The sequence below is a fragment of the Schistocerca serialis genome, chromosome 7 (genome assembly GCF_023864345.2).
Source record: "Schistocerca serialis cubense isolate TAMUIC-IGC-003099 chromosome 7, iqSchSeri2.2, whole genome shotgun sequence".
In the NCBI taxonomy this organism is placed as follows: domain Eukaryota; kingdom Metazoa; phylum Arthropoda; class Insecta; order Orthoptera; family Acrididae; genus Schistocerca; species Schistocerca serialis.
The window spans coordinates 82,571,898-82,595,873 of record NC_064644.1 but is presented as its reverse complement, the minus strand read 5'-3'; the positions used below and the strand labels follow the sequence as shown (position 1 = coordinate 82,595,873).

At 39.0% G+C, this 23,976-nt stretch overlaps 1 protein-coding gene across 1 annotated transcript in view; it reads right to left on the bottom strand.

Moving 5' to 3' along the window:
* The window catches only part of LOC126412624 (NEDD4 family-interacting protein 1-like), a 57,944-nt gene that overhangs the window by 5,557 nt on the left and 28,411 nt on the right, over window positions 1-23,976 (bottom strand). Inside the window, exon 3 of the mRNA XM_050082299.1 lies at window positions 1,848-2,070. Coding sequence (XP_049938256.1) covers window positions 1,848-2,070 — 223 coding nt within the window. The remainder of the gene's footprint in view (window positions 1-1,847; window positions 2,071-23,976) is intronic.

Below are 23,976 nucleotides of genomic sequence, written 5' to 3'. Positions count from 1 at the left end.
TTTTGTGCAGCAGCTGAAAGTTTCTTTCACACAGTTTCTTGTTAGGACGACTCAAGGGAAACAGTCAGTCAATTCAATTTTTATGTCCTGGAGCTGTGGATAGAGTGTGTGCCTATAATTTGCATAAATGCCAATTACTTTCAAGCATTTACTCTCCTTTTCATTTTTCTGAAAACTGTTTTCTATAGCACCATGCACTGTTTATTACCTACCTTCCAGAAGAGAAAATCTTTAGAATGATGCTAGGAATGTTGGTCTTATAGTAAGAAATACAGATATTTGTAAGATCAGTATCCTCACATTAACCAGATGCTGCATTATCCAAGTTAACATATCTCTGCAAGCAGGAGCATTTCATGCCATTTTTTGAATTTTGTTTGGTTATATGATAAAACGAGTAATAATCTTGATCATTTTGAGCTCCACAGCTGACAGGTACTAATATTAATGATTAATGAGAAACACCATAGCCATATTAATACACATTTATTGTCACAACTGCTTTCATTGGTTACATCATCATCACCATGTCATCATGTTGCCAAGTTGTGTCAAAACCATGTTTTAAGAGGTCTAGCCTTTTTGTGTAACATCAGAGACAAAATCTATGTGACAATCACCTATAATATTCTGCCGACTGCCTGGAAAAGCATGGCGAGCAGTAGGTGCGTGTGACACGGCATGTTGTATACACCAGACTCTGTGAGCCTGCTATACTTCTGCCAGCAGGTTGGTGGAATGTTTGTGTGATCGTCTTTTCCAGATTTTGCCTCTAATGCTATACATGACATGATATTGACATAACTAGGTTACCTCATGTTGTTGAATGAAACAGGTTGTGCCAAAACAAATGTATATCAGTAGGGTTATCACGCTTTTGATTGATCATTAATATTAAAATTATAAGGAAATATGATTAAGATATAGGAAGTCAAATTTTGAAAAACAACTGTCAAAATTATAGTAGATATCCCATAAGTAATGCTCAGTGTTTTGTTTTATTTTTAGAATAAAAGTGTGAAATAAAACTATTTTCATACTAGAGATATGGATGTCATCACTGTTTTTGCAATGGTAAGTATGCACTTGAAGCTACTCTGAAGACTGACTAGCTGAGAGTGGAACTGGTAATGTTTGCATTCTACTATGATAAACAGAAAGACTAAATGTCAGCTCACTCTGGATATCAACAGAACAGAATGAAAGGCAACATCATCATCAAAGGGAGGTGTGCTCATACAAGATGAATTGTCAACAAGATGCCACCTTGTTTAGCTCAGTACCAAATGATGACAGTAACATCACAAGATATCACCCACAGCACCAAAAGCCCGAATATAATGAAACAAATAAGAACACTTTCTTAATGACCAAAGAAAACTTAAAAATGGATGTTCTTTACAAAGTTTGTATCATTAATGGATGAGAAGACAAACAGGGAGAATATTGTCCAAATATAGACACACAAAAACTGCAAACAATATTTGGAAGGCAATATAAAGAACCATTTTACCTTATTCCTAGTTTACTTCTAAGTATCAAATAATATCATGAACTGCTGTATCGAAATACTCTCCTTTAACAGTGCTGAATCCTTATTGGTAAAAAGGTTATTTAATGAAACTTCTTTCAGCAATTTGTGGTATCGTTTATGAACAAAACCAAGATGAAGAGACAAAAGCATGATATCCACTACTATAACACAAGTGAGCACAGCAAGAGTACGGTAACTTCCGATGATGTTAGCAGTCTAGCAGTCAATATATTCAGCCTTTTCGCAGCTGTCTCCAACTACTAATCAAAATGCAAGCGCTATGTCTAAGATATCAATGAAAAGTACAGCTCACCTAAGAATGATGTGAAAAACATGAAGTCTGTTCCAAGAAGACCTGACCCATTTTCGTTGTCAGCTGCTTCAGTGTCAATAGCAAGAAATGCCAAAGGTACTCTGCTGGATTCCCCCTGTAAACTTTTCTCTCGCTGAACTTCTTCATATGTAGGTAGCTTTGCTCCTGCATCATACGGAGGAGGCGCAGAGAAATCAGCCTTTGGTGGAGGGATGTCATCAGTCTGAAAAGAATAATAATTGCACTGCAAATATAAGGTACAAACAGATGAATATTGTTCATACTGCTTCCTGACAAGAGAGTACAAAATCTTCACTTTTGTATATTTATAATCACACCTGTTTGATAATGTAACACAAGCAAATTTATGAACTTGCTAACAATAAACTGTACTGCTCTAGTTTTGTTTGCAGTGAGAGTTCCCTGTAGAAAACAGTGGTAGAAGCTTCTCAAAAAGATGGCTGGACAAAACAGTTACCTACAACAATTGATGATATTGGGAGAAGTGAACCAAAAGTTGCTGTTCAACTGATATTTCCTCTCACGTGATCACAAATTTAGAAAGTACTCCTAAAAATGTGGAAATATAAAAATTTCAGGCATGTATTTTCTTTATGTAACAAATAAGAAATTTTACACTACTCAATACAGACACTGATAAAATTTAGAAAGCTGCAGGCAGCTCTCCAGCACACAAATTACCATTTTACTTTTAGTAATAATGATTTATATGATGAACTTCTGATAAAATTTATTGATTTCTGAATGAGCTCAAGAAACTTTTAACACTTGACAACCAACAATAAACTACATAAATGATTTAAGTTACCTCTTATCTCACACACAAAACTGATTTTCCAGATCATTTTTAATCTGGTTTCTCTCATCAGAGTTACTTGCAGATGACACTAACATTGAAATAAGTAGCAACTCAAGTACACGGATTAAGAAACAGCTGCTAATCAATTTTTCACTAACATTATTAGAGGGTTTGAAGATAATTCACTGTCGTTAAACTTTGAAAAGACCCATTATTATTGCAGTTCAGAATCTGTAAGAAATTTCCTTCCAGCATGTGTATAACATAAGATGTGCAGATCAGAGAGGCTCAAAGTGTTAAATTTCTGGGATTTCAACTCGATAATAAATTCAGTTGGGGAAGGGCATATTACATAATTGCTTAAGCACCTAAACAAGTCCGTATTTGTAGTGAGAATGATGTCAGATGTAGGAGACATAAATATAAAAAAAACTCGAATACTTTGCTTACTTTCATTCTATTATGTTGTACAGGATCATATTCTGGGGTAACTCATCAAACCAATTTTATGTGATAAAAATAATTTGTGGTGTAAATTCAAGATGATCATACAGAAACCTGTTCAAGGAACTTTGTATCTAACCACTGTGTCTCAGTATATTTATTCCATAATGAAATTTGTTGCAAGTAATATATCTCTATTTCCAACCAATACCTCAATACATAGTGTCAATACTAGGAATAAGAACAATGTAGATAAAGACCTAAAATAACTTACCCTGGTCCAAAAAGGGGTCCAATATTCAGGAACACACATTTTTAATGAATTGCCGGCAACCATTAAAAACTTGGTCTCAGATAAAGCATGGTTTAAACAGAGTTTGAAAGATGTTCTGATAGGCAACTCCTTCTACTCTATAGATGAATACCTTAACAGAGACTGTTAAGCCAGCTTAAGTAAAAATTTCAGTTTTGACAGCACTTCGTCACAACGGGTATTTTGTGTATGATAGATTTATTAATAGTGCATAACAATGTTTTGTTCTGACGGCATGTTTACTCTCTAAATATTAGCTGTTCCAGTTTACCGCATAGTATTCACCTATTTTGACAATCTCCTGACAAACGATCAGGATAGTAAGAATTATATTCAAATGTTTTATGTTTTTATGTTATACTTTCTGACATGTTGTAGTGCCCCCAGAATTTTACGAAAGTCTGGAGACACTTGTGTTCCAGCCGTTTCGAACACGCATTATTTTAAAGTAGGGCGTAAGGATGAGCATGGGATACTGCACCCATTTATTGCTTGTGCAGGCGAAACTGGAAGGGAGATAACTCATTGGCGCTGGCAAGTGTTCAGCGCGACCTGCCAAGAATAATTAAATACGGCCCGGAAGGTCCGTGGCCGGCTGCAAAGAGTAATGTAGCTTTGTATCATTGAAAAGCAAATGGAGTGACTCGAGATAGACTGTTCATTAGACACTGAACTGCTGTTCAGAGTACGTGGACCGGATGTGGGTAGTCAGCCACGATTAAAGCTTATGTATTAATTGTGTTCAAAAATGGGTAATTAACTGATTCTGGGTGCCCGGTAACGTGTGGGCTTACATTATAAATTTTAGTTGTTTTTTGTACAAAGTGGAAATAAATATGTTCTGCTGCATTGAAGGATATTCCAAGAGTAGCGCATTTTTTAAATAAGAAGAGAGAGAGAGCGAGAGAGTGAAAATTTCCCCTTCCTAGCAGTGAAATCTTCGGAGAAGCATCCGGTGCTAGTAGAAGACATCGGCGCTGCAAGAAAGCAGAACCAGCATTCTTCATCAAGTAAGTCCACGAAAACGGTAACATTACACTGGGCCACCGCAATGTTCCACACCCCATGAGAATAATTTCATTTTTTTTTATGGGTCTACGGAATGAAAACTGAATCTAATCTAATCAATTATAATGGCACATACATATAATGGAAGCTGCACTCTTATATCTTCCAAGCTGTATACACACAAACAGTTCAATTCTCTTGACAAAATTATCAAATGTTGCATTCCATGCATGAAGAACCTGTTTCAACCATATATGGCCTTTTTGAATGTGTGAAGACTTTTTTTTCGATCTGCGACACCTTGAGGGATCTTTATTTAGTTCCTCGTACAGAACAGCATTTTTGACATCCATTTGGTGTATATATAGATCCTCTTCAACAATGGTTAACACCAGTGTTCTAATGCAGCCAAATGTGAAATAGGCACACACATTTCATCATAATCATAACCCTCTCTCTCAGGACAGCCTCTGATTACAAGCCTACCTGATACCTTTAAGTATCTCCACCTTGATTATGTTTAATTTTGAAGACCCATTTGTTATCAACTGGTTTCTTCTCTGCACTCAGTCAACCCCTTCACCTCATTAAGTTCCAATGACTTTATTTCTTCAGTGATAACTTACCTTCATTCATTTTCATCATGTCTCCCTTGCATATCTTCATACCATTCAGAAACATAATCAACAAACGGTTTGAAATATTGTGTTAGGGACAAAGTTCTGCATGGGTTTAAAACATGAACAGTGAGAAATTCATAAATGAAATAATTATAAGCCTTTGAAATATAGTTTTACAGGAGACTTAAAGATCGGATGGATAGACAGAATAGTAGTTGAAGGAATGGTTGATATAATATTAGGAGCAGGCTGTGATATGAGTACACACAGCAAATTGTCAAGGATGTGGGATACTGCTGTTATGTTGTGAAGAGGTTAGCTGAGAAATGTGAGGAATCGAGATCTGGGTCAACCTAACCTTCGGACCCTTAAGAAAAGCTCAATTAATGTAGGCTGAGCTCAGACTGCAATGAGAAGAAATTATTAACTGTTCACTAACAATAGCCACAAGGGTCAAGAGGATTATCTAATAAGAGGCACTGGCTTTGACCTGTGATGTAATGTTAACGAATGTGGCAAAGTCATCTCTTGGTGCATACTTTTACAGTTCGGTTGTTAGTTGGCAAAGCCAATAAATGTGAAAACCAATTGCCTAGTTACGGTGACAGACTGATCTGCAGTTTACCCCGTTTGAAAAAATCACCACTGATATCATATTATATAACCATGTTCTTTACAACATTTGTTGCATGTTTCCTGTGTCACTGGTCAAAGCTGCCAACTAACACTACACATTCCTCTTTGTTTGCCATTATGTGGTGGCTGATGGTAGTAGATGTTGTGATAAAAGTTGAAAGACTTTATTTCAGATCAATATTCATTTGCTTCTGCTCCCTACCAACATTAGTTTTCAATATTGTGGGCAAATAGTGACTTCATTATACATATCAATAAATTTAAACTATTTCAAACTCAATTACATGCAACACTTCTGTGATTTTTTCGTATGACTTTCACTTTTATTTAAGAGTACACAGACATACTGGAAACACTATCATATCTGTTAAATATGTGTTACTACATTGGCTGCACCACATTGGCTGCACCGAAAACGCTGGCAGCATTGACCAAGGCAATTCGACTTCTATTGGTACAGCTACTTCCCTTAGCCTATGTGCAGTAACTCTTCTTAAGAGTGAATGTTCTGACAAAAATGATTCCATAAAAAAATTAATATTATTATACAAAAGAGAACTTAAAATTAGTAAGTCTATGTCCTCTCCCGCAGATCTCATACTACAAATAAATACACGGTGGCACAAAAAGAATGCACGAATTTGTCTTGCGTAGTACCAGTGGTGGGAGTGGAATGGCAGGGTGGGCGACATCTTATTTTGTAGGCTACAGTGCCCAGTTTCAGTAACAGTGGCGTAATGAACAGTTCACCACCACCTCTTTGCTGTTGAACATTTCTTCAAAAGTAATGAGTCTACGATCACAGTTCAATGGCTTTTCCATACGCACTTCACATGTTCCATGAAATGGTTCGATACTTGATTGCAACACAATACTGCATTGGCTTGCCTCTTTTCGCACAGCTGGATCAGTAATGAAGCAGACATCCTCACGTGGTTTGAATGCAAGGAAATGTCGATAGAGTAAAGTCCTTGTTGCTCCACTACGCAGCGAGCTCCAACTCTGGGCTCGTCTCGTCGCTCAGTGCAGCACATCCTGAAGGATGAGTTACATTTTCATCCTTACAAAATTATGATCATGCAGAAGATTCACGACTGTGATTATGATGAACAGAGACAGTTTTGTGAGAGAATGCTTGTTGTTCTTACTGCTGATGATGTATTGATGATGAGCAATGAAGTGCACCTTCATGTATGTGGTTATGTAAACAAACAAAACTGTCACTATTGGGCAGCAGACAACCCACAACAAGTGCAGTAAAAAGTACTGCACACTGCAAAAGTGACAGTGTGGTGTGGAGTGTCCAAATTGGGAATCGTTGGGTGTTATGTTTTTGAAGTAGGCAGTGTTAGTGTAATAGTGAGTGCTGCATGTTATGTTGCAATGCTACACAATTTTGTGTGGCCACAACTCACATGGTTAATGATTTGATGGCAGCTGTTCGAGAAACATTTCCCCAATACATGATCTCATGTTTAGGCAATGTCCACTGGCCAACATGCATACCAGATCTGCTGGTACTGTACTGCAACAAACCTCACACATGCAATGACGTGAAAGTTACAATACATCAAAAAATTACTGCTGTTTCACATGATTTATTGACGAAAGTGATGGTGAACTTTGAAGAAAGACTGTTAACATGTATTCAGGAAGAAGGTCTCTATCTGCCTCCCATTATCTTTGAAATGTGAAAAAGTGACAATTTGTACATTGGGTACATTACCAACTGTAGTAATGTGAGTACATATTGTATGTGAGCGAAATACAGCCAATTATACTAGTTTGAAATCCATGTGTTCTTTTTGCACCACACTTTACTGCCTGTTCTTCACATTGGTATACTGGGAACCAACAACTTTGAAACAGTCATCAACACTAGTAAGGGAAGGCTGTCTTCAAGGCAAAAGCTGGCCTGAAAACCCCAGTGCTTCACCAGGCATGGTCCTGCTGTAGGCTATGTGGTTTGATGTAGCCATATTTCTACCTTAAAACTGACTCACTCAGCCAGTTAAAGAGAGCTACAGTTTAATGTGGACTTTAAACAAAATAAAACTCAGCATTTTCACATATGAAAGTCATTTCCAGAGGGGAAAGAAGCAATATGCAGAAAGAGGAGGGAGGAGTGCAAGAACAGGGCCAACTGATGATCAAATCTCATCTTTGGATTTGTATTCTGACACTTAAACATTTAGCTACACATAACTATCACAATATTAGTGTGTGAAAAGCAATCTATCACATAAAAATCTGGAACAGAAGTAAAATATTTTCAAATAAAGTAACACTGCTAATGCAATAAAGTTTATTTCACCCTGACTCTTAACTCTCTTTTAGGTCTACGAAGTACATGCTCATTCTCATATATTAAGTGAATGTAGAATCTGCCAACACCACTCATCTGCTCTAACTGATATTACAGTGACCTGAACAACTCACTGAAATTCACTGTGCATAAAATGGATGCCATAAAAATAATATAGATATTATCCCATCAACAGATTTGTAGCTTTGCTGACTCCCACCCAAACTACCTCCTTTCAACATAATCCAGACTTGTGCCACACTATAGTTCAGTTTGTCACTATAGCCAACATCCCAAATAATATGATAAACTCCAGCCCATCACACCACTGTATTTGAGACCAAGCAATTGGTCCTGAAAGATCTTTCCACTTCAAGGCTCAGTTATCAATTTTGCAACCACATAATAAAATATTTAAATGACAAAGTACCACCAACTAGTAACTTTTTGTGGTCCAAAGCAAAAATCGCAACACTGTTTTGAAGAAACTTCCGTCTGCATGCCGGAGGCCATGATTCAACATGCTGAACAGCAGCCATTTTTGGAAAATGCAAGCAACTGCAGACTGTGGCACACGTTGGAACAAATGATGCCTGTCGTCTGGGTTCTGAGGTCATTCTTGGATCATTCCAGCGACTGGCAGAGAAGGCTGAAAAGCCCAGCCTTGTGTATCGAGTTTCAATGAAGCTCACAATCAGCAGCATTGTTGCCAGAACTAATTGTGGCCCTTTGGTTCTGAGTTGAGTGGAAGGACTGAATCAGAGACTCTGAAGGTTTTGTGACAAGCTACGCTGCGACTTCTTTGACTTGCGCCATAGTGTTGAGAATTGTACAGCCCCCTCAAAATAGGTCAGATGCAAACTGCACATCAGAGGCTGCTACTCAGGTAGCTGACTGTGTGGGGGGTGCACACAAGGGTTTCTTAGATCAGGCGACTCACCATCCAATCCAGATAACAATAGCTGTAGGAAACCCAGAAGTATCAGTGTAAGACTGAAAGAAATACCTCCCATAAGCGAGACTATTAAAATCATAATGATAAACTGCTGAAGAATTCACAATGAAGTGCCAGAGTTTGAAGCTCTCATGAAAAGCAGTGAAGCTCACATAATATTAGGTACAGAAAGCTGGTTGAAACCCGAAATTGATAGGAGTGAGATTTTTTGGGAAAATTTAAGTGTACATCGAAAGGATAGACAAATGGGAAATGGAGATGGTGTTTTTGTCACAGTAGACAACAAATCCACCGAAGTAGAAATTGAAGCTGCATATGAGATTGTTTGGGCAAGACTCAGTATCAGGACTGGGTATGATAACCGGATCCTCCTATCACCCCCCAGACTCATCTCCTGATGTAACCGAAAACTTTAGAGAAAACTTCACTTCACTTGTACGAAAGTTCCCCAATCACACTGCAATTACCAGTGGACACTTTAATCATTCAACAATTAACTGGGAAAATTAACAGTTTGTTAGTGGTGGGTGTGATAAGACATTCTGTGAAGCTTTACTAAATGCCTTTTCTGAAAACTACATAGAAAAGATAGTTAGGAACCCCACTCATGATGGAAGTATTTCTGATCTAATGGCAAGAAATAGACCTCACCTCTTGCAGAATGTCCACATCGAAACTGGTATCGGTGACCATGTTGCGGATGAGGCAACAATGATTACCAAAGTACAACTAAAACAAGCAGAAAGATGTATATATTCAGTAAACTAGATAAAAATATGGTAGGAAATTGAATATTTCAGCTCAGGGCAGGAGCATTTACAGGAACTCAGGCATAAGTTTAAAATAGTTGGTCATGCAGTGGATAGATATGTACCCAGTAGAACAGTTCATAGTGGTCGCAAACCTCCATGGTATACATCACAGTAAAGAAATTTCTAAACAAACAGGGATTAAGAAACAGAGATTACAGCACAATAGGTGTAAAACAAAGCCTAGGGCTATAGAGGGGGGGATGCTGAATGAAATGTGTTTGGCTTTCAAGAGAGCAATGTGTGATGCATTCAGTGACTACTGTAGCAGAATACTGTCACGTGATCATTCACAGAATCCAAAGGAATTCTGGTCATATGTAAAGGCTGTTAACGGAACCAAAGTTAGTGTCCAGTCCCTAGCAAATGAGACAGAAAGTGAAATTGAAGGTATTAAAGCAAAGCTGAAATGCTTAACTCAATTTTCAAATGATGTTTTACAAAGGAAAATGCAGGAGAATTGCCCCAATTTAATCCACACACTACTGAAAAGATGAAAAAAAATAAGTGTCAGTGGTGTTGAGAAGCAGCTGAAATCATTAAAACTGAACAAAGCTCCAAGCACTGATGGAATCCCTGCCAGATTCTATACTGAATTTGTGGCCGAGTTAGTCTCTCTTCTAACTATTCTATCGTAGATCCCTTAAACAAAAAACCATACCCAGTTCTTGGAAAATAGCACAGGTCACATCCATCTACAAAAAGGGGACTAGAAGTGATCCATAAAACTACTGTCCAATATCCACGATATCAACTTGTTATATAATCTTGGAACATATTCTGAGCTCAAACATATCTTGAACAGAATGACCTCGTCAATGCCGGCCAGCATGAATTTCGAAAACATTGATCATGTGAAACCCAACTAGCACTTTTATTACATGACATACTGAAAGCTTTGGATCAAGGCAATTAGGTAGATGCTGTATTTCTCGATTTCAGAAAAGCATTTGACTCAGAACCACAATTACACTTATTGCCAAAAGTACTAGCACATGGGCTATCAAGTGAAATTTGTGACTGGATTGAGGCCTTTTTTGGTACAGAGGACACAACATGTTATCTTGGATGGCGAGCCATCATCAAATGTAGAATTAACTTTGAGTGTGCCCCTGGGAAGAGTGTAGGAACCCATGCAGTTCATGTTGTATATATTAATGACCTTGCATACACTGTTTGTTGCGGGGTTCAGTCTAGAGACTGGTTTGATGCAGCTCTCCATGCTACTCTATCCTCTGCAAGCTTTTTCATCTCTGTAACTACAGCGATCTACATCCTTCTGAATCTGCTCACTGTATTCATCTCTTGGTCTCCCTCTACGATTTTTACCCTCCGGCACTAAACTGGTGTTCCTTCGATGAGTCAGAACTTGGCCTACCAACCGATCCCTTCTTCTAGTCATTTTGGGCCACAAAATTCCTTTTCTCCCCAATTCTATTCAGTACCTCCTCATTAGTTACGTGATCTACCCATCTAATCTTCAGCATTCTTCTGTAGCACCACATTTCAAAAGCTTCTATTCTCTCCATGTTTAAGCTATTTATCGTCCATGTTTCACTTACATACATGGCTACACTCCATACAAATACCTTCATACAAGGACTTCCTGACACTTAAATCTATACTTCATGGTAACAAATTTCTCTTCTTCAGAAACGCTTTCCTTGCTGTAGCCAGTCTACATTTTATATCCTCTCTACTTTGACCATCATCAGTTATTTTGCTCCCCAAATAGCAGAACTCATCTGCTACTTTAAGTGTCCCATTTCCTAATCTAATTCCCTCAGCATCACCTGATTTAATTCAACTACATTCCATTATCCTCGTTTTAATCTTGTTGATGTTCATCTTATACCCTTCTTTCAAGACACTGACCATTCCGTTCAACTGCTCTTCCAAGTCCTTTGCTGTCTCTGACAGAATTACAATGTCTTCCACAAACCTCAAAGCTTTGATTTCTTCTCCATGGATTTTAAGTCCTACCCCAAATTTTCCTTTTGTTTCCTTTACTGCTTGCTCAATATACAGATTGAATAACATCAGAGATAGGTTACAAACTCTGTCTCACTCCCTTCTCAACCACTGCTTCCCGTTCATGCCCCTCAACTCTTATAACTGCCATCTGGTTTCTGACCAAATTGTAGTAAATAGCCTTTCGCTCCCTTAATTCACCCCCGCTGCCACCTTCAGAATTTGAAAGAGAATATTCCAGTCAACACTGTCAAAAGCTTTTTCCAAGTCTACAAATGCTAGAAATGTAGGTTTGCCTTTTCTTAATAAATTTCCTAAGATAAGCCTCACGTGTTCCAACATTTCTATGGAATCCAAACTGATCTTCCCTGACGTCAGCTTCTTCCAGGTTTTCCATTCATCTGTAAGGAATTCATGTGAGTATTTTGCAGCCGTGACATATTAAACTGATAGTTCGGTAATTTTCATACCTGACAATGCCTGCCTATTTTTTTTTTTTTTTTTTTTTTTTTTTTTTTTGGGGGGGGGGGGGGGGGGGGGATTGGAATTATTGCATTCTTCTTGGAGTCTGAGGGTATTTCACCAGTCTTATACACTTTGCTCACCAGATGGTAGAGTTTTGTCATGACTGGCTCTCCCAAGGCTATCATTAGTTCTAATGGAATGCTGTCTACTCCCAGGGTCTTGTTTCAACTTAAGCATTTCAGTGCTTTGTTAAATTCTTCACGCAGTATAAACTCTCCCATTTCATCTCCATCCACATCCTCTTCAATTTCCATAATATTGTCCTCAAGTGCATCGGCCTTGTGCAGACCCTCTATATACTCCTTCCACCTTTCCACCTTCCCATCTTTGCTAATGACTGGTTTTCCAACTGAGCTCTTGATACTCGTACAGGTCTCTTTTCTCCAAAGGTCTCTTTAATTTTTCTACCCCTAGTGATATAAGCCTCTACATCCTTGCATTTGTCCTTTAGCCATCCCTGCTAAGACATTTTGCACTTATGTCGATCTCTTTTTGAGACGTTTGTATTTCTTTTGTCTGCTTCATTTACTGCATTTTTATATTTTCTCCTTTCATCTATTAAATTCAATCTCTCTCCTGTTACCCAAAGATTCTACTAGCCCTTGCCTTTTTACCTACTTGATCCTCTGCTGCCTTCACTAATTTATCTCTCAGAGCTACCCATTCTTCTTCTATTGTATTTCCTTCCCTGTTCTTGTAAATCATTCCCTAATGCTCTCTCTGAAACTCTCTACATTACTACTTTTTCCCAGTTTCTTCAGTTTTAATCTACAGTTCAGTTCATAACCAATAAATTGTGGTCTGAGTCCACATCTGCCGCTGGAAATTTCTTACAATTTAAAACCTGGTTCCTAAATCTCTGTCTAACCATTACATACTCTATCTGAAACCTTCCAGTGTCTCCAGGCCTCTTCCACATATACAACATTCTTTCACGATTCTTAAACCAAGTGTTAGCTATGATTAGATTATGCTCTGTGCAAAATTCTACCACGCACTTTCATTGCGCACCCCCTGTCCATATTCACCTATTACTTAATAGTAAAATCAAATACCTTGCAGAGAATGCAGTTATCTATAATGAAGTACTATATGAAAGATGCTCCAAAAATATTAGTATACTACCGGCCACTATTGTGGCCAATGCTCTTAATGTGGATCAGCATCTCAGCATTAAGAACATACCTAAGTTAAACATGGATTTGATTGTAACAGGGCTTGCATTTTACCTAGTTCTGGTTTGTGAGTACCTGATCCAGGAAGATTTGCTTTTATCTGCATTACTGATGCACATATTTTCTATGTTTAGGCATCTTTAATATGTTTCATCATCAGCTGACTTTAAAAACTTGTACGAAAAACAGGCTTAGTTACTTATTTCTGAGTTCCTCCATCGGTATTAAAAGTCACATGTGAATATTGTAATTTATTTTGTTGTATAAATTTAACTCTGTTAAAAGTATCTGAAGGTCAAGCACGCTCAGTTGTCACCCTGATTTTCTCTGTCATGGTTGGAGGCCCATGTGCTATTTTCCATTTATTTGTTATGCAAATCTAATATATTCTATGTGTGTATTTTAAATCTGTACTGAACTGACCAACCATTTGGGGCCTGGGTGCGAAAGCTGGCTATCCTGCATTGCCTAATCCGTGCATTTTAGCTCCTTTATTTGCTTTGAATTTATCCTTTGTTGGTCAATAATAAAAAAGTTACATGTTCTGCTTTCATGAAATTTTTTATTAAATGTCTGAAGTGATTTTCAAGCAGCCAAAATAATTGTTAAATCCACTGAGTGCCTGATTTTATGATGCTTTTCAAATTGAGATGATCTGATTTGTTATAAAATAAAAAGGGAATTCTCTGGAATATACAAAGGACAGTAATTTAAGGTTTTGCTAACTTTTTGTGGTGTTTCCTTGAGCTTGACTGTTCACCATTTTTACGTTACATTTGGCCTCCGTGGCAAGCTTGTCGTTGTTCATGTTAAATTCAGCCTCCATGACAAATAAAAACACTGAAAATGATCACTTTCTTAATTCTCAGCACCTTATCACTTCCAGATCCAAGCACCATGCCATTTCAATGAAAGCAGAATGTAGTGCAGATAGTGTGCTGATATTAGAAAAATAAATTATCAATTTTTTGTGGGGAATAATTTCGTTCAGTGTTGGCAAAGTGTACTTCTTGTTTGGTTGATTTCAAATGACTAAGGTGGTACTGGCTGTGGACACGAGAACTGTACTGGGGATACCTTACCTGATCAAGGGCAAAATCCAATACGAGCTCACGACATGTTGCCTACCTGTACAAGGCAATGTGGTCAAGTTAAGTCGATGTTTGCACAGTCCACTGGACTACTACCTCAAGACTGGTGAGGTGGGTGATGCCTGAACTTTATGTGGTATTTTGCTGCCTGGTGTGCAGGCAAATATTGAGTTACTGCAGGGAACTGTACCTTCTTGTTCACAGGTCTTTAGAATTCAGGGCTATAGGAACTATTTGTGTAACCACAATCAGGCTTTCAGTATGATAAATACAGATTCTAAACAAGTCCCTCTTATTGAATAGCTGCATAGTAAAAGCATTCAGTTACAACTTGATGCCAGTTTGCTGAGTTGGCAAGATACTTCTACGTGGAACGAAGATGGTTCGCTTCCTGACTCTCGGTGAGAGGTTAGGAACATCAGGTAGGAATTGTTTGGGTAAATGGAAAATCTTTAACAAATTAAATAATGCACTTCAGCCAATAGTACAGAGCATTGATAAGTTATTAATAGACATGAACAGTGAGATTGTAGATATTTTGTGGTTAACCATTTGTTTGTAAAATCAGGCAGAAGTCCTGCAAATTACCTATTCTGTCATATTTCAAATTATTTTCTTGTTAGCTTGTGGTAAATGAAGCAGAATAGTAGCTGAGCCCCTTGATATGGGTGAGCCATTTGTTGGCTTCTGTAAAAAAATTGCTAGAGGGAAACTTTTCAAGTAGAATTAAAAATAAGTTTTGCTTTAGGGTTTCAATATTGGTGGCAGCAAATAATATTCTACAGGTATGTGTTCAGAAGTCTAGCCATGTAGCACCTTCACTAATAAACTGGAGACCTTTGCTGGGTTAGATAAAGCAGTGGCGAGTATAGAAAACACCCAGTTCATGATGAAAGTGCAGCATTCGCGAACCTAGGTTGGAGATCTTTATAGCAAAAATATGCACCCTGATGATAAAACATGTGGCATCTGACAGTACAACTAGTTTTTGGTGCAATGAACCAGTTCACCTAGTATGAGACTGTCCAGTACCATAAGCATGGTCAAATGGAGCTGACACTATTGGATGGTGGTTCTCGGTAAGAAGTGCTGTGGGCAGCTCAAGAGCTGCAATAAGGTAAATGGCATTTCTAGCTCAACTTTACCATTTGTTTGTACCACTGTAAATCATGATCCAACATGTGCTTTACTTGACTCTGGTAGAAACATCTCTTTGCTAGTCCGCCTGCTTAGCTAGTTGGTTACATGCTTGCCTCCCATGCAGCGGGCCCGGGTTCGATTCCCAGTCATGTTGGAGATTTTCTCCACTCGTGGATTGGGTGTTGTGTTGTCCTCAACATCATTTCATCCTCATCACTGGCACACAAGTCAACCAATATGGCATCGACGGAAACAAGACTTGCACTCGGCAGCCGAACTTCACCGGATGGGGCCTCCTGGCCAACAATGCCACACGCTCATTTCCATTTTTATCTCTTTGCTAGATTATCATTGGTATAGCAAGCATCTTCACATTTGTAAACTTCCTTCTTCACAGGAAGTAACTGAGAAATGTTGCATGGTTGTTGGTGAGTTGTTTTCTGTGTTAGGCGAGATCCATGTTTATTAGGGATTCACATGCCGCCACAGCCACTATGTTTAACTGTTGTCAAGGAGGATCTGTCAACTAATGTACTGTTTGGTTATGATTTTTGAAAGAAGACAGAATTCATTTTGGATTATCCAAGTACAGAGTTTCTTTTCAAGTTTCAGCCTAATGAAAGATATTTTCTATTGAATGGCGTGTAATGTTAAAAGACGGAGTTGTTACTTTTAATGTAGCTCATCTAAGCAAAACTGAGGCCCATCAATGTCTTCAAGTGCTTGGAAAATTTACTGAAGTCCTTACTGATAAATTAAGGGTCAAGGATAAAACTCAGTCAAAATTCAGCTCACTGATCAATTACCTGTCACCATTCTCCCCTAGTGAAAGGGATCACCAAAGTACAACCTGAAATGGTACTTTAATCTGCTTAATAAAATGTATGGAACATGAGATAATGTGGTACAACTGAAATTTAAACATAACATTTAAAATACTAGGAGAGCTTCATACAAGCAGAACCTCCCAGCTGCTACATGCCTAAACTTACAGTGTTACATTTTTAATTACTATATCTACTTTTTCTTGTTCACTGAACTGTTTGCTTATTTTGCTCCTTCCCAAGACTTTAATTACATGCAATGTATTTTGCATGTTCAGACTGGATTTACTTCATCCTTCACTATTGCTCCTAAGAAAGGAAAAGTGGGCACCAAGTGTTGCTGTTTCAATGAAGAATGATGAATGGAGTCATTTTTTGAGGAAACAAAGGACCAGAAAACTATTTACGAGGTATGCAGCACAAGTGTTGCCGCTTTGAAGAATCTTTGGCATCATTACCAAAAAAATCTATCAAAATATTAAAAGTTTTTTCAAAAGTTATGCCTTGCGGAATGTATGTCTTCTATGAAACAAAACTAAAAAAGAAAAAATTCTCTTGATGAAAAAGATGCTGGAAACGAATCCGTTGCTTGAGCAAGTTACAAAATAGTGCACAAGATGGCACAATGAGGAAAACCATTTACTGATGACAGCTTCATCAAAGAGTGTGTGGTGGAAGCAGAACATGTGTGTCCTAAGAAAGCCTGTTTGTTTGAAAGTGACAGCTTCTGGCAAGTTAACTTGTTTGGAGAATACAGAAAATTGGAGAGAACATTATGCTACAGATATGCGAGGAAATTAGGAACTACTTGGATATTCTCTGACACTGTTTACGTCTACTGACCTCTCAAGTATGTCACAACCTCTCGTGTTCATGGTGTCAATTTAAATTTCAGATAATATAAGAATTGGCATCTATTTGCAGCATGTGTGGGATGACAACATTTTTAAGGAAGAAAAGAAAAAAATATGCAAAACTATAAAATTAAAAGGTATCAGCTTTGAGGTGTTACAGTTGATGAACAAAAAAATGGTTGTCATGAGGAAGGGTCTGGTGGGGTAGATCAGAACTCAGTTGGAAGGCTTGTAAATTCTAGGTTGTCTGTTCATACACTGCATCATATATCAGCAAGCACTCTGTGAGAAGGCCTGAGATATTTCTTGCATAGTGAAACCAGTTGTTTCAGTGGTGAACTACATTCAGAAATAGGCACTCAATCACCATCAGTTCCAAGCCTTTCTTGAAGAAACTGATTTGAACTCTGTGACTTGCCTTATCATGATGCAGTGAGGAGGCTCAGCTGCCACAAAGTCCTGTTCCATTTTTATAAGGTCCGAAATGAAATACGTGTTTTTCTCACTGAAAAAGATAAAGCTGGTGCACACCTGTTAGATACCAGCTTCCACATGAATGAACCATGCTTGAAACTTCAGGGAAAGTGCAAGGTAACAGATTAAATTGAGCCTAAAATATATTTAAAAAAATCTGCAAACACGAAAGTTGACAAAGAAATATCGACTTTACAGACCAGTTTAAGGTCTATAATACCACATAAATGAAGGTGCATAAACAACTATTTGGTAATAACTATTATATCATGAATGTTCAGTTTAGTATGTATCACTAACATTGTTTTTGTTGTTGTTGCTGTATTCGTGTTGTTGTGGACTTCAATCCAAAGACTGGTTTGATGCAGCTTTCCAAGCTACTCTATCCTCTGCAAGCCTCTTCATCTCCGAGTAACTACTGCGACCTATATCCTTCTTAATCTGCTTACTGTATTCATCTCTTGGTCTACCTCTGCAATTTTCCCTTCAATACTAAACTGGTGACCCCTTGCTGCCTCAGAATGTGCCCTATCAACCGATCCCTTCTTCTGGTCAGGTTCTACCACAAATTTCTCTTCTCCTCATTCTATTCAGTACCTCCTCATTAGTTATGTGATCTATCCATTTAATACTCAGAATTCTTTTGTAGCACCACATTTTAAAAGCTTATATTCTCCTCTTATACGAGGGTTGCAGCTTAAATAGTGGCAACTATTTATTCACAACCAATACAAAAGAATTACCTGTTTGCACCTGCTACCGTCCATCAAAGTAGTCACCAGTGTTGTGTAGAACCTGTTGCCAGCGGCGTGGGAGGTGTAGTATACTGTTAGCAGAGCCTGTTCTGTTAATGGTGCGAATGGAGCGGTCTACTGCCTGTCAAATCTCTGGAACAATTCTGAAGCGAATGCCACAAAGTGGTTCCTTCATCTTCAGAATAAAATCAAAGTCACAAGGACTTAAGTCCAGGGAGTATGGTGGATGGTACGGTACTTCCCAGTCCCATTGACCAAACAGAGCAGCCACAGCTTGCGCTGTATGCGCCCGCACACTGTCATGCAATATGATGGGTGGGTTGCACAGAAAGTGTCGCCACTTCTTTCATAAAGCTGGTCGCAGGTGATGCTCCAAAAATGAACAGTAATACTCTGCATTGACGATCTGCTGTGGCACATTCAATCATGAGCCAACTCCGTTGTTCCTGTTTTGAAAACATAGTGAGACTCACTACGTTAAAACAGCTCGCTCATAAGTGACTGTGTTTCCCTCGATTGTGAGAATGCCGGGGACATGGGACGCGTGAGTCCGTTTGCTCGGAGGTGAGGTAGGTATGTCAATGTCATGTGCTATCGGCGACAATAATAAATTCCGCTGCATAGTGTCTCCACAGCAGTGTTGCCACTATTTAAGTTCCAACCTATGCACAAACTGATTATCATCCATGTTTCACTTCCATACTTTACTACATTCCATACAGTTACTTTCAGAAAGAACTTTCTGACACTTACATCCATACACAATGTCCTCCCTATTTCGATCATCATCAGTTATTTCGATTCCCAAATAGCACAACTTATCTACTACTTTAAGTGTCACATTTCCTAATCTTAATTCGACTACATTCAATTATGCCCATTTTGCTTTTGTTGATATTTGTGTTATATCTTTTCAAGACACTGTTCATTCCATTCAACTGCTCTTCAAAGTCCCTTGCTGTCTATGACAGAATTATAATGTCATCGGCAAACCTCAAAGTTTTTATTTCTCCTTCATGGATTTTAAGTCTCACTCCAGATTTTTCTTTGTTCCTTTACTGCTTACTCAATATACCGATTGAATAATGTAGTGTACAATCCTGTCGCATTCCCTTCTCAATCACTGCTTCCCTTTTGTGCCCCTTGACTCTTATATAACTGCCATCTGGTTTCTGTAAATAGCCTTTCACTCCTTGTATTTTACCCCTGCCACCTTTAGAGTTTAAAAGCAAGTATTACAGTCAACATTGTCAAAAGCTTTCTCTAAGTCTATAAATGCTATAAATGTAGGTTTGCCTTTCCTTAACCTATCTTTTATAAGAAGCCGTAGGGTCAGTATTGCCTCACGTGTTCCTACATTTCTCCGGAATCCAACCGATCCTCCCCAAGGTCAGTTTCCACCAGTTTTTTCCATCCATCCGTTAAGGATTTGAGCCAGTATTTTGTAACTGATAGTTTGGTAATTTTCACGTCTGTCAGCACCTGCTTTCTTTGGAATTGAAATTATTATATTATTCTTTAAGTCTGAGGGTATTTTACGTGTCTTATCAGGGGGTTATGTTTTTATACACGGGCGTAGAATTTCCCGTCAATTTAGAAAACGAAACTCACGGAAGAAAACCCCTTTTGGAAAGGTTTTTGATATGCAGCAACATGTACGCTGCATATTTTCGTATTACGAAAGCATAAATTAGAATTCCACCAAACACCACATGTTACTTTCTGAACCACTGAAATCGAGATTGCGATCCGCTTTTGTAAGCCAATCGTAGCTCATGTCACGTGATCCCGCCAGACGATGACAGAGGATATTCAGACCACAGGACAGGTGATGTAGTCAGCTAATAGCAACATCACTGTTAGGTAGCGCGGACACACAAACAGGAAAAGTTAATGTTTTAAATTCATATACACAGTTTTACTACAAGAAAAGCAAAGCTTTCAGATATAATATTGGTCTCTAAGGTTAATAAGCTGCAAGAGAAGCTAAGCTTTCACATATAATGTTGATCTTCTTTGCGCGTGTTACACTTCAAAAAATGGTTCAAATGGCTCTGAGCACTATGGGACTTCTGAGGTCGTCAGTCCCCTAGAACTATTTAAACCTAACTAACCTAAAGACGTCACACACATCCAGGCCCGAGGCAGGATTCGAACCTGCGACCGTAGCAGTCGCGCGGTTCCAGATGTAGCGCCTAGAACCGCTCGGCCACTCAGGCCGGCGTTACACTTAAAGATAAGTCACACAAATGTGCCAGTAAAATCTTTAGCCGAGTCCAGGGACCTGTCCTCAAAGCGTTCCACAAATAAATTAGCTACCGCAGAAGAGAGCGAGCTTCCCGCAGCACTACATCAATTTGCTCATAATAACGACCTGAATGTCTTATCTTCTGGGCTCTAAATACTCCTAAATGGCTAGTCATCAAACGCTCTGTGATTTAAGAAATTCATCGTACATTCGAGGCATATTTCAATTTGCGTAAAAGGAAATTTACTTTGAAAGTAACGCTTTTCAAACCACCATTCGCAATATTTTCCCGCGCCCAGTTAGAAATAGATACGTTTCGGTAGTTGTAAGGGAGCGCTAGGTAACAGGTGCCACCGCGCTTTAAGAGCTACTATGACCCAGGAAGCCCGTATGTTCGTACGTGTAAAGCATTAAAAGGTCTTACGTCATAAAAGAAAAAAGACATCATCCAAGAGCATCGGAATTTCGTGAAACATACTAAAATGGCACATTTAAAGTGCATACTCAAAGAGCACATTCGTATTTCCAGATTCCGTATGAAGTAGGCCTCGACCTGATATTATGCTTTTCAGTGTGGGTTTCGAGATGTAAATTTTATTGGAGTTCCAGTACTGTATTAACTCATTTTTGATTATTATGCCATACTTGCTAGAAAATGACAAAGTGCACTTGGAATGCAGCGAGCAGTTGAAATTAGCCAATAGTGTGGAACTAAACACTTCGTTTCAAATACATTTACTGCCTCAGCGTAAAAGATTAATAAAAACCAGATTTCTATAGCAAACCGACAAAAATAACTTCATTGTTCTACAAGGCGATAAATCCATCACTGTCAGAAACGTGGAGATAAAATAAAATCTGAAACTAATAACATATCTTAGCCTTCCGTAATTATGTGACTATATTTTAATCCACTTGATAGCTCCCGGTCACAGAAATCCGTTTTGTTTTCATTTGACGTGAGGGCAGTAAACGAAGAGGAAACAGCAAAATCACTAAATGTAAACAGGGGTCACGTGGAGACTACACATTTCCCCACTATAACTCTCACTGCTCTGCGCATCAGCCCCGAATGTACGATATTTCCGAACCGAGACGATACTAGATAGCGGCAGCCCAAAAAATTTCTGACAAAATTTCATTTTTTTCGATACACCGAGAAGATAATACGTAATCTCTCTTACCTGTTACTCCTGTTAGTCGTTTATTTCCACTCTGGTAGTCTGAATCTACGGATTTCACTAATAATTATAACAACGCTGATCATTCGCAAGCCCATTCAACCACATAATCAGACAGCGATTGGCGTTCACTCTTTCGGATTTACTCCGCTCAGCTCGTATAGCCGGCCGCCTTTTGCCTGCAGGAAAAATTTATTTCTAGATGCGACGAGGATTCCCCTCATAGGGACATCACGTATACTATGCACGCATTCAAAAATCAACTTATGATTAATTCAGAAATCAACTTACAGTGTGTGTTCAAAAACCAATAGGGATGCGTTTAAAAATCATATGACCAATCGATAGACCAACGTGCGCTTGATGCTAGGCGCTTTGTGAAATAAGGTTTTTTCTCCTCAAGAATACGAATTTGGCACCTCCCCCCGCATTACCCCTCCCGCCCTCATAGATACGGGCCTGCTGCGCATGCGTGAATCTGGTAGCTTGGGCGCGCCAGTAAATTTTCCCGGTTGTATCCAGCTGCTTACACAGTCAACAGCCACATTCCAGTAGCCAGAAGCGGGAAAGGGTACTACTCATACGCGACTCAACTGCGCATGCGCCCTCTCGTAACTGTTAAAACGAATCTAATGTAAACAGTTGTGACGTCACGCTAATCGGAGCCAAATTGTTGTTATGAAGCATTGCGTAGTCTTCCTAAAGCCTTTGACACATTTCACTGTTGGCAGACACTTGTATGAGCACTGTGTTTTGTTGTTGTATATGGATGGCACACGTCCTTTTCAAATTATGTTTTATTTTCTTTTTTTCTCGTTCGTGTTTTATTGCTGCAGTATTATCTGCAGTAGCGGGATACAGTAGTTACAGGTCAAAATTACAAAAATTTAACTGAAAACTAAAAGAACGAAAAATTCCGGGAATTCTAAAGAATTCCCGGGTTTTTCCCGGATCTCCCGGGTCGTATACACCCTGAACTTTACATCTTGCTCAACCCCGTTGAGGAAGCAAGTGACGGCTGCACGGACTTCAGGGTCACTTTTGAAGTGTTAGTCACGTAAGTGTTCGTTTAGCTTGGGGAAGAGGTGATAATCGCTGGGGGCTAAGTCCGGGCTGTACGGGGGATAACAGTCCACTCAAATTTCTTCAAAAGCTCCTGTGTTCGACGAGCGACGTGGGGTCAAGCGTTGTCGTGAAGAAGCAATATTTCCTCCTGCAGTCATTCTCTCTGGTGACTGGATTGCTCGCCGGAGTTTGGTCAATGTTTCACAATATCTGTCTGAGTTCATTGTTATCCCAGTGACCCTCCGATCTTTGAGCAGCTCAATGTTGATCTTCTGGATAATCGCATCTGAAACCGGCTGTCTTCTATTCCATTCTTCATCCTGAACTTCTGTGCGACCTTCAGCAAATGCCCTGCACCATTTGCGGACATGTTGAATGGACCTGCGCTCTTCACCATAAACCACAGTTGGTTGCTGATGAATCTCCATGGGTGGTAACTTCCTTGCGTGGAGAAATCAGATTACTGCTCGAATCTCACACTTGGAGGAAGCAGCAATCAACACTTCCATCTCTGATGGCTGCCAATCCAACACTGAGAAACATAGCAAATTGTGGATGGGCAAGCTCGAGTAGGGGAACCACTGCACACGGAACTGTTGTCGGATTTAGCCTAGCACCTTCCCTTGAGGCTGTAGCTTACAGGGAAACTTACTTTTGGTACAACCCTCGTATCGCCCTTCTCATCTTTATCTGTGTCCTCTTCCATTTCCATAATGTTGCCCTCAAGGACATATCCATTGTATAGGCCCCTATATAATTCCACCTTCCTGCTTTCTCTTCTTTGCTTAGGACTGGTTTTCCATCTAAGCTCTTGATATTCATACAGGTGGTTCTCTTTTCTCCAAAGATCTCTTTAATTTTCCCGTAGGCAGCATTTGGCTTAGCCCTAGTGATATATGCTTCTACATCCTTACAT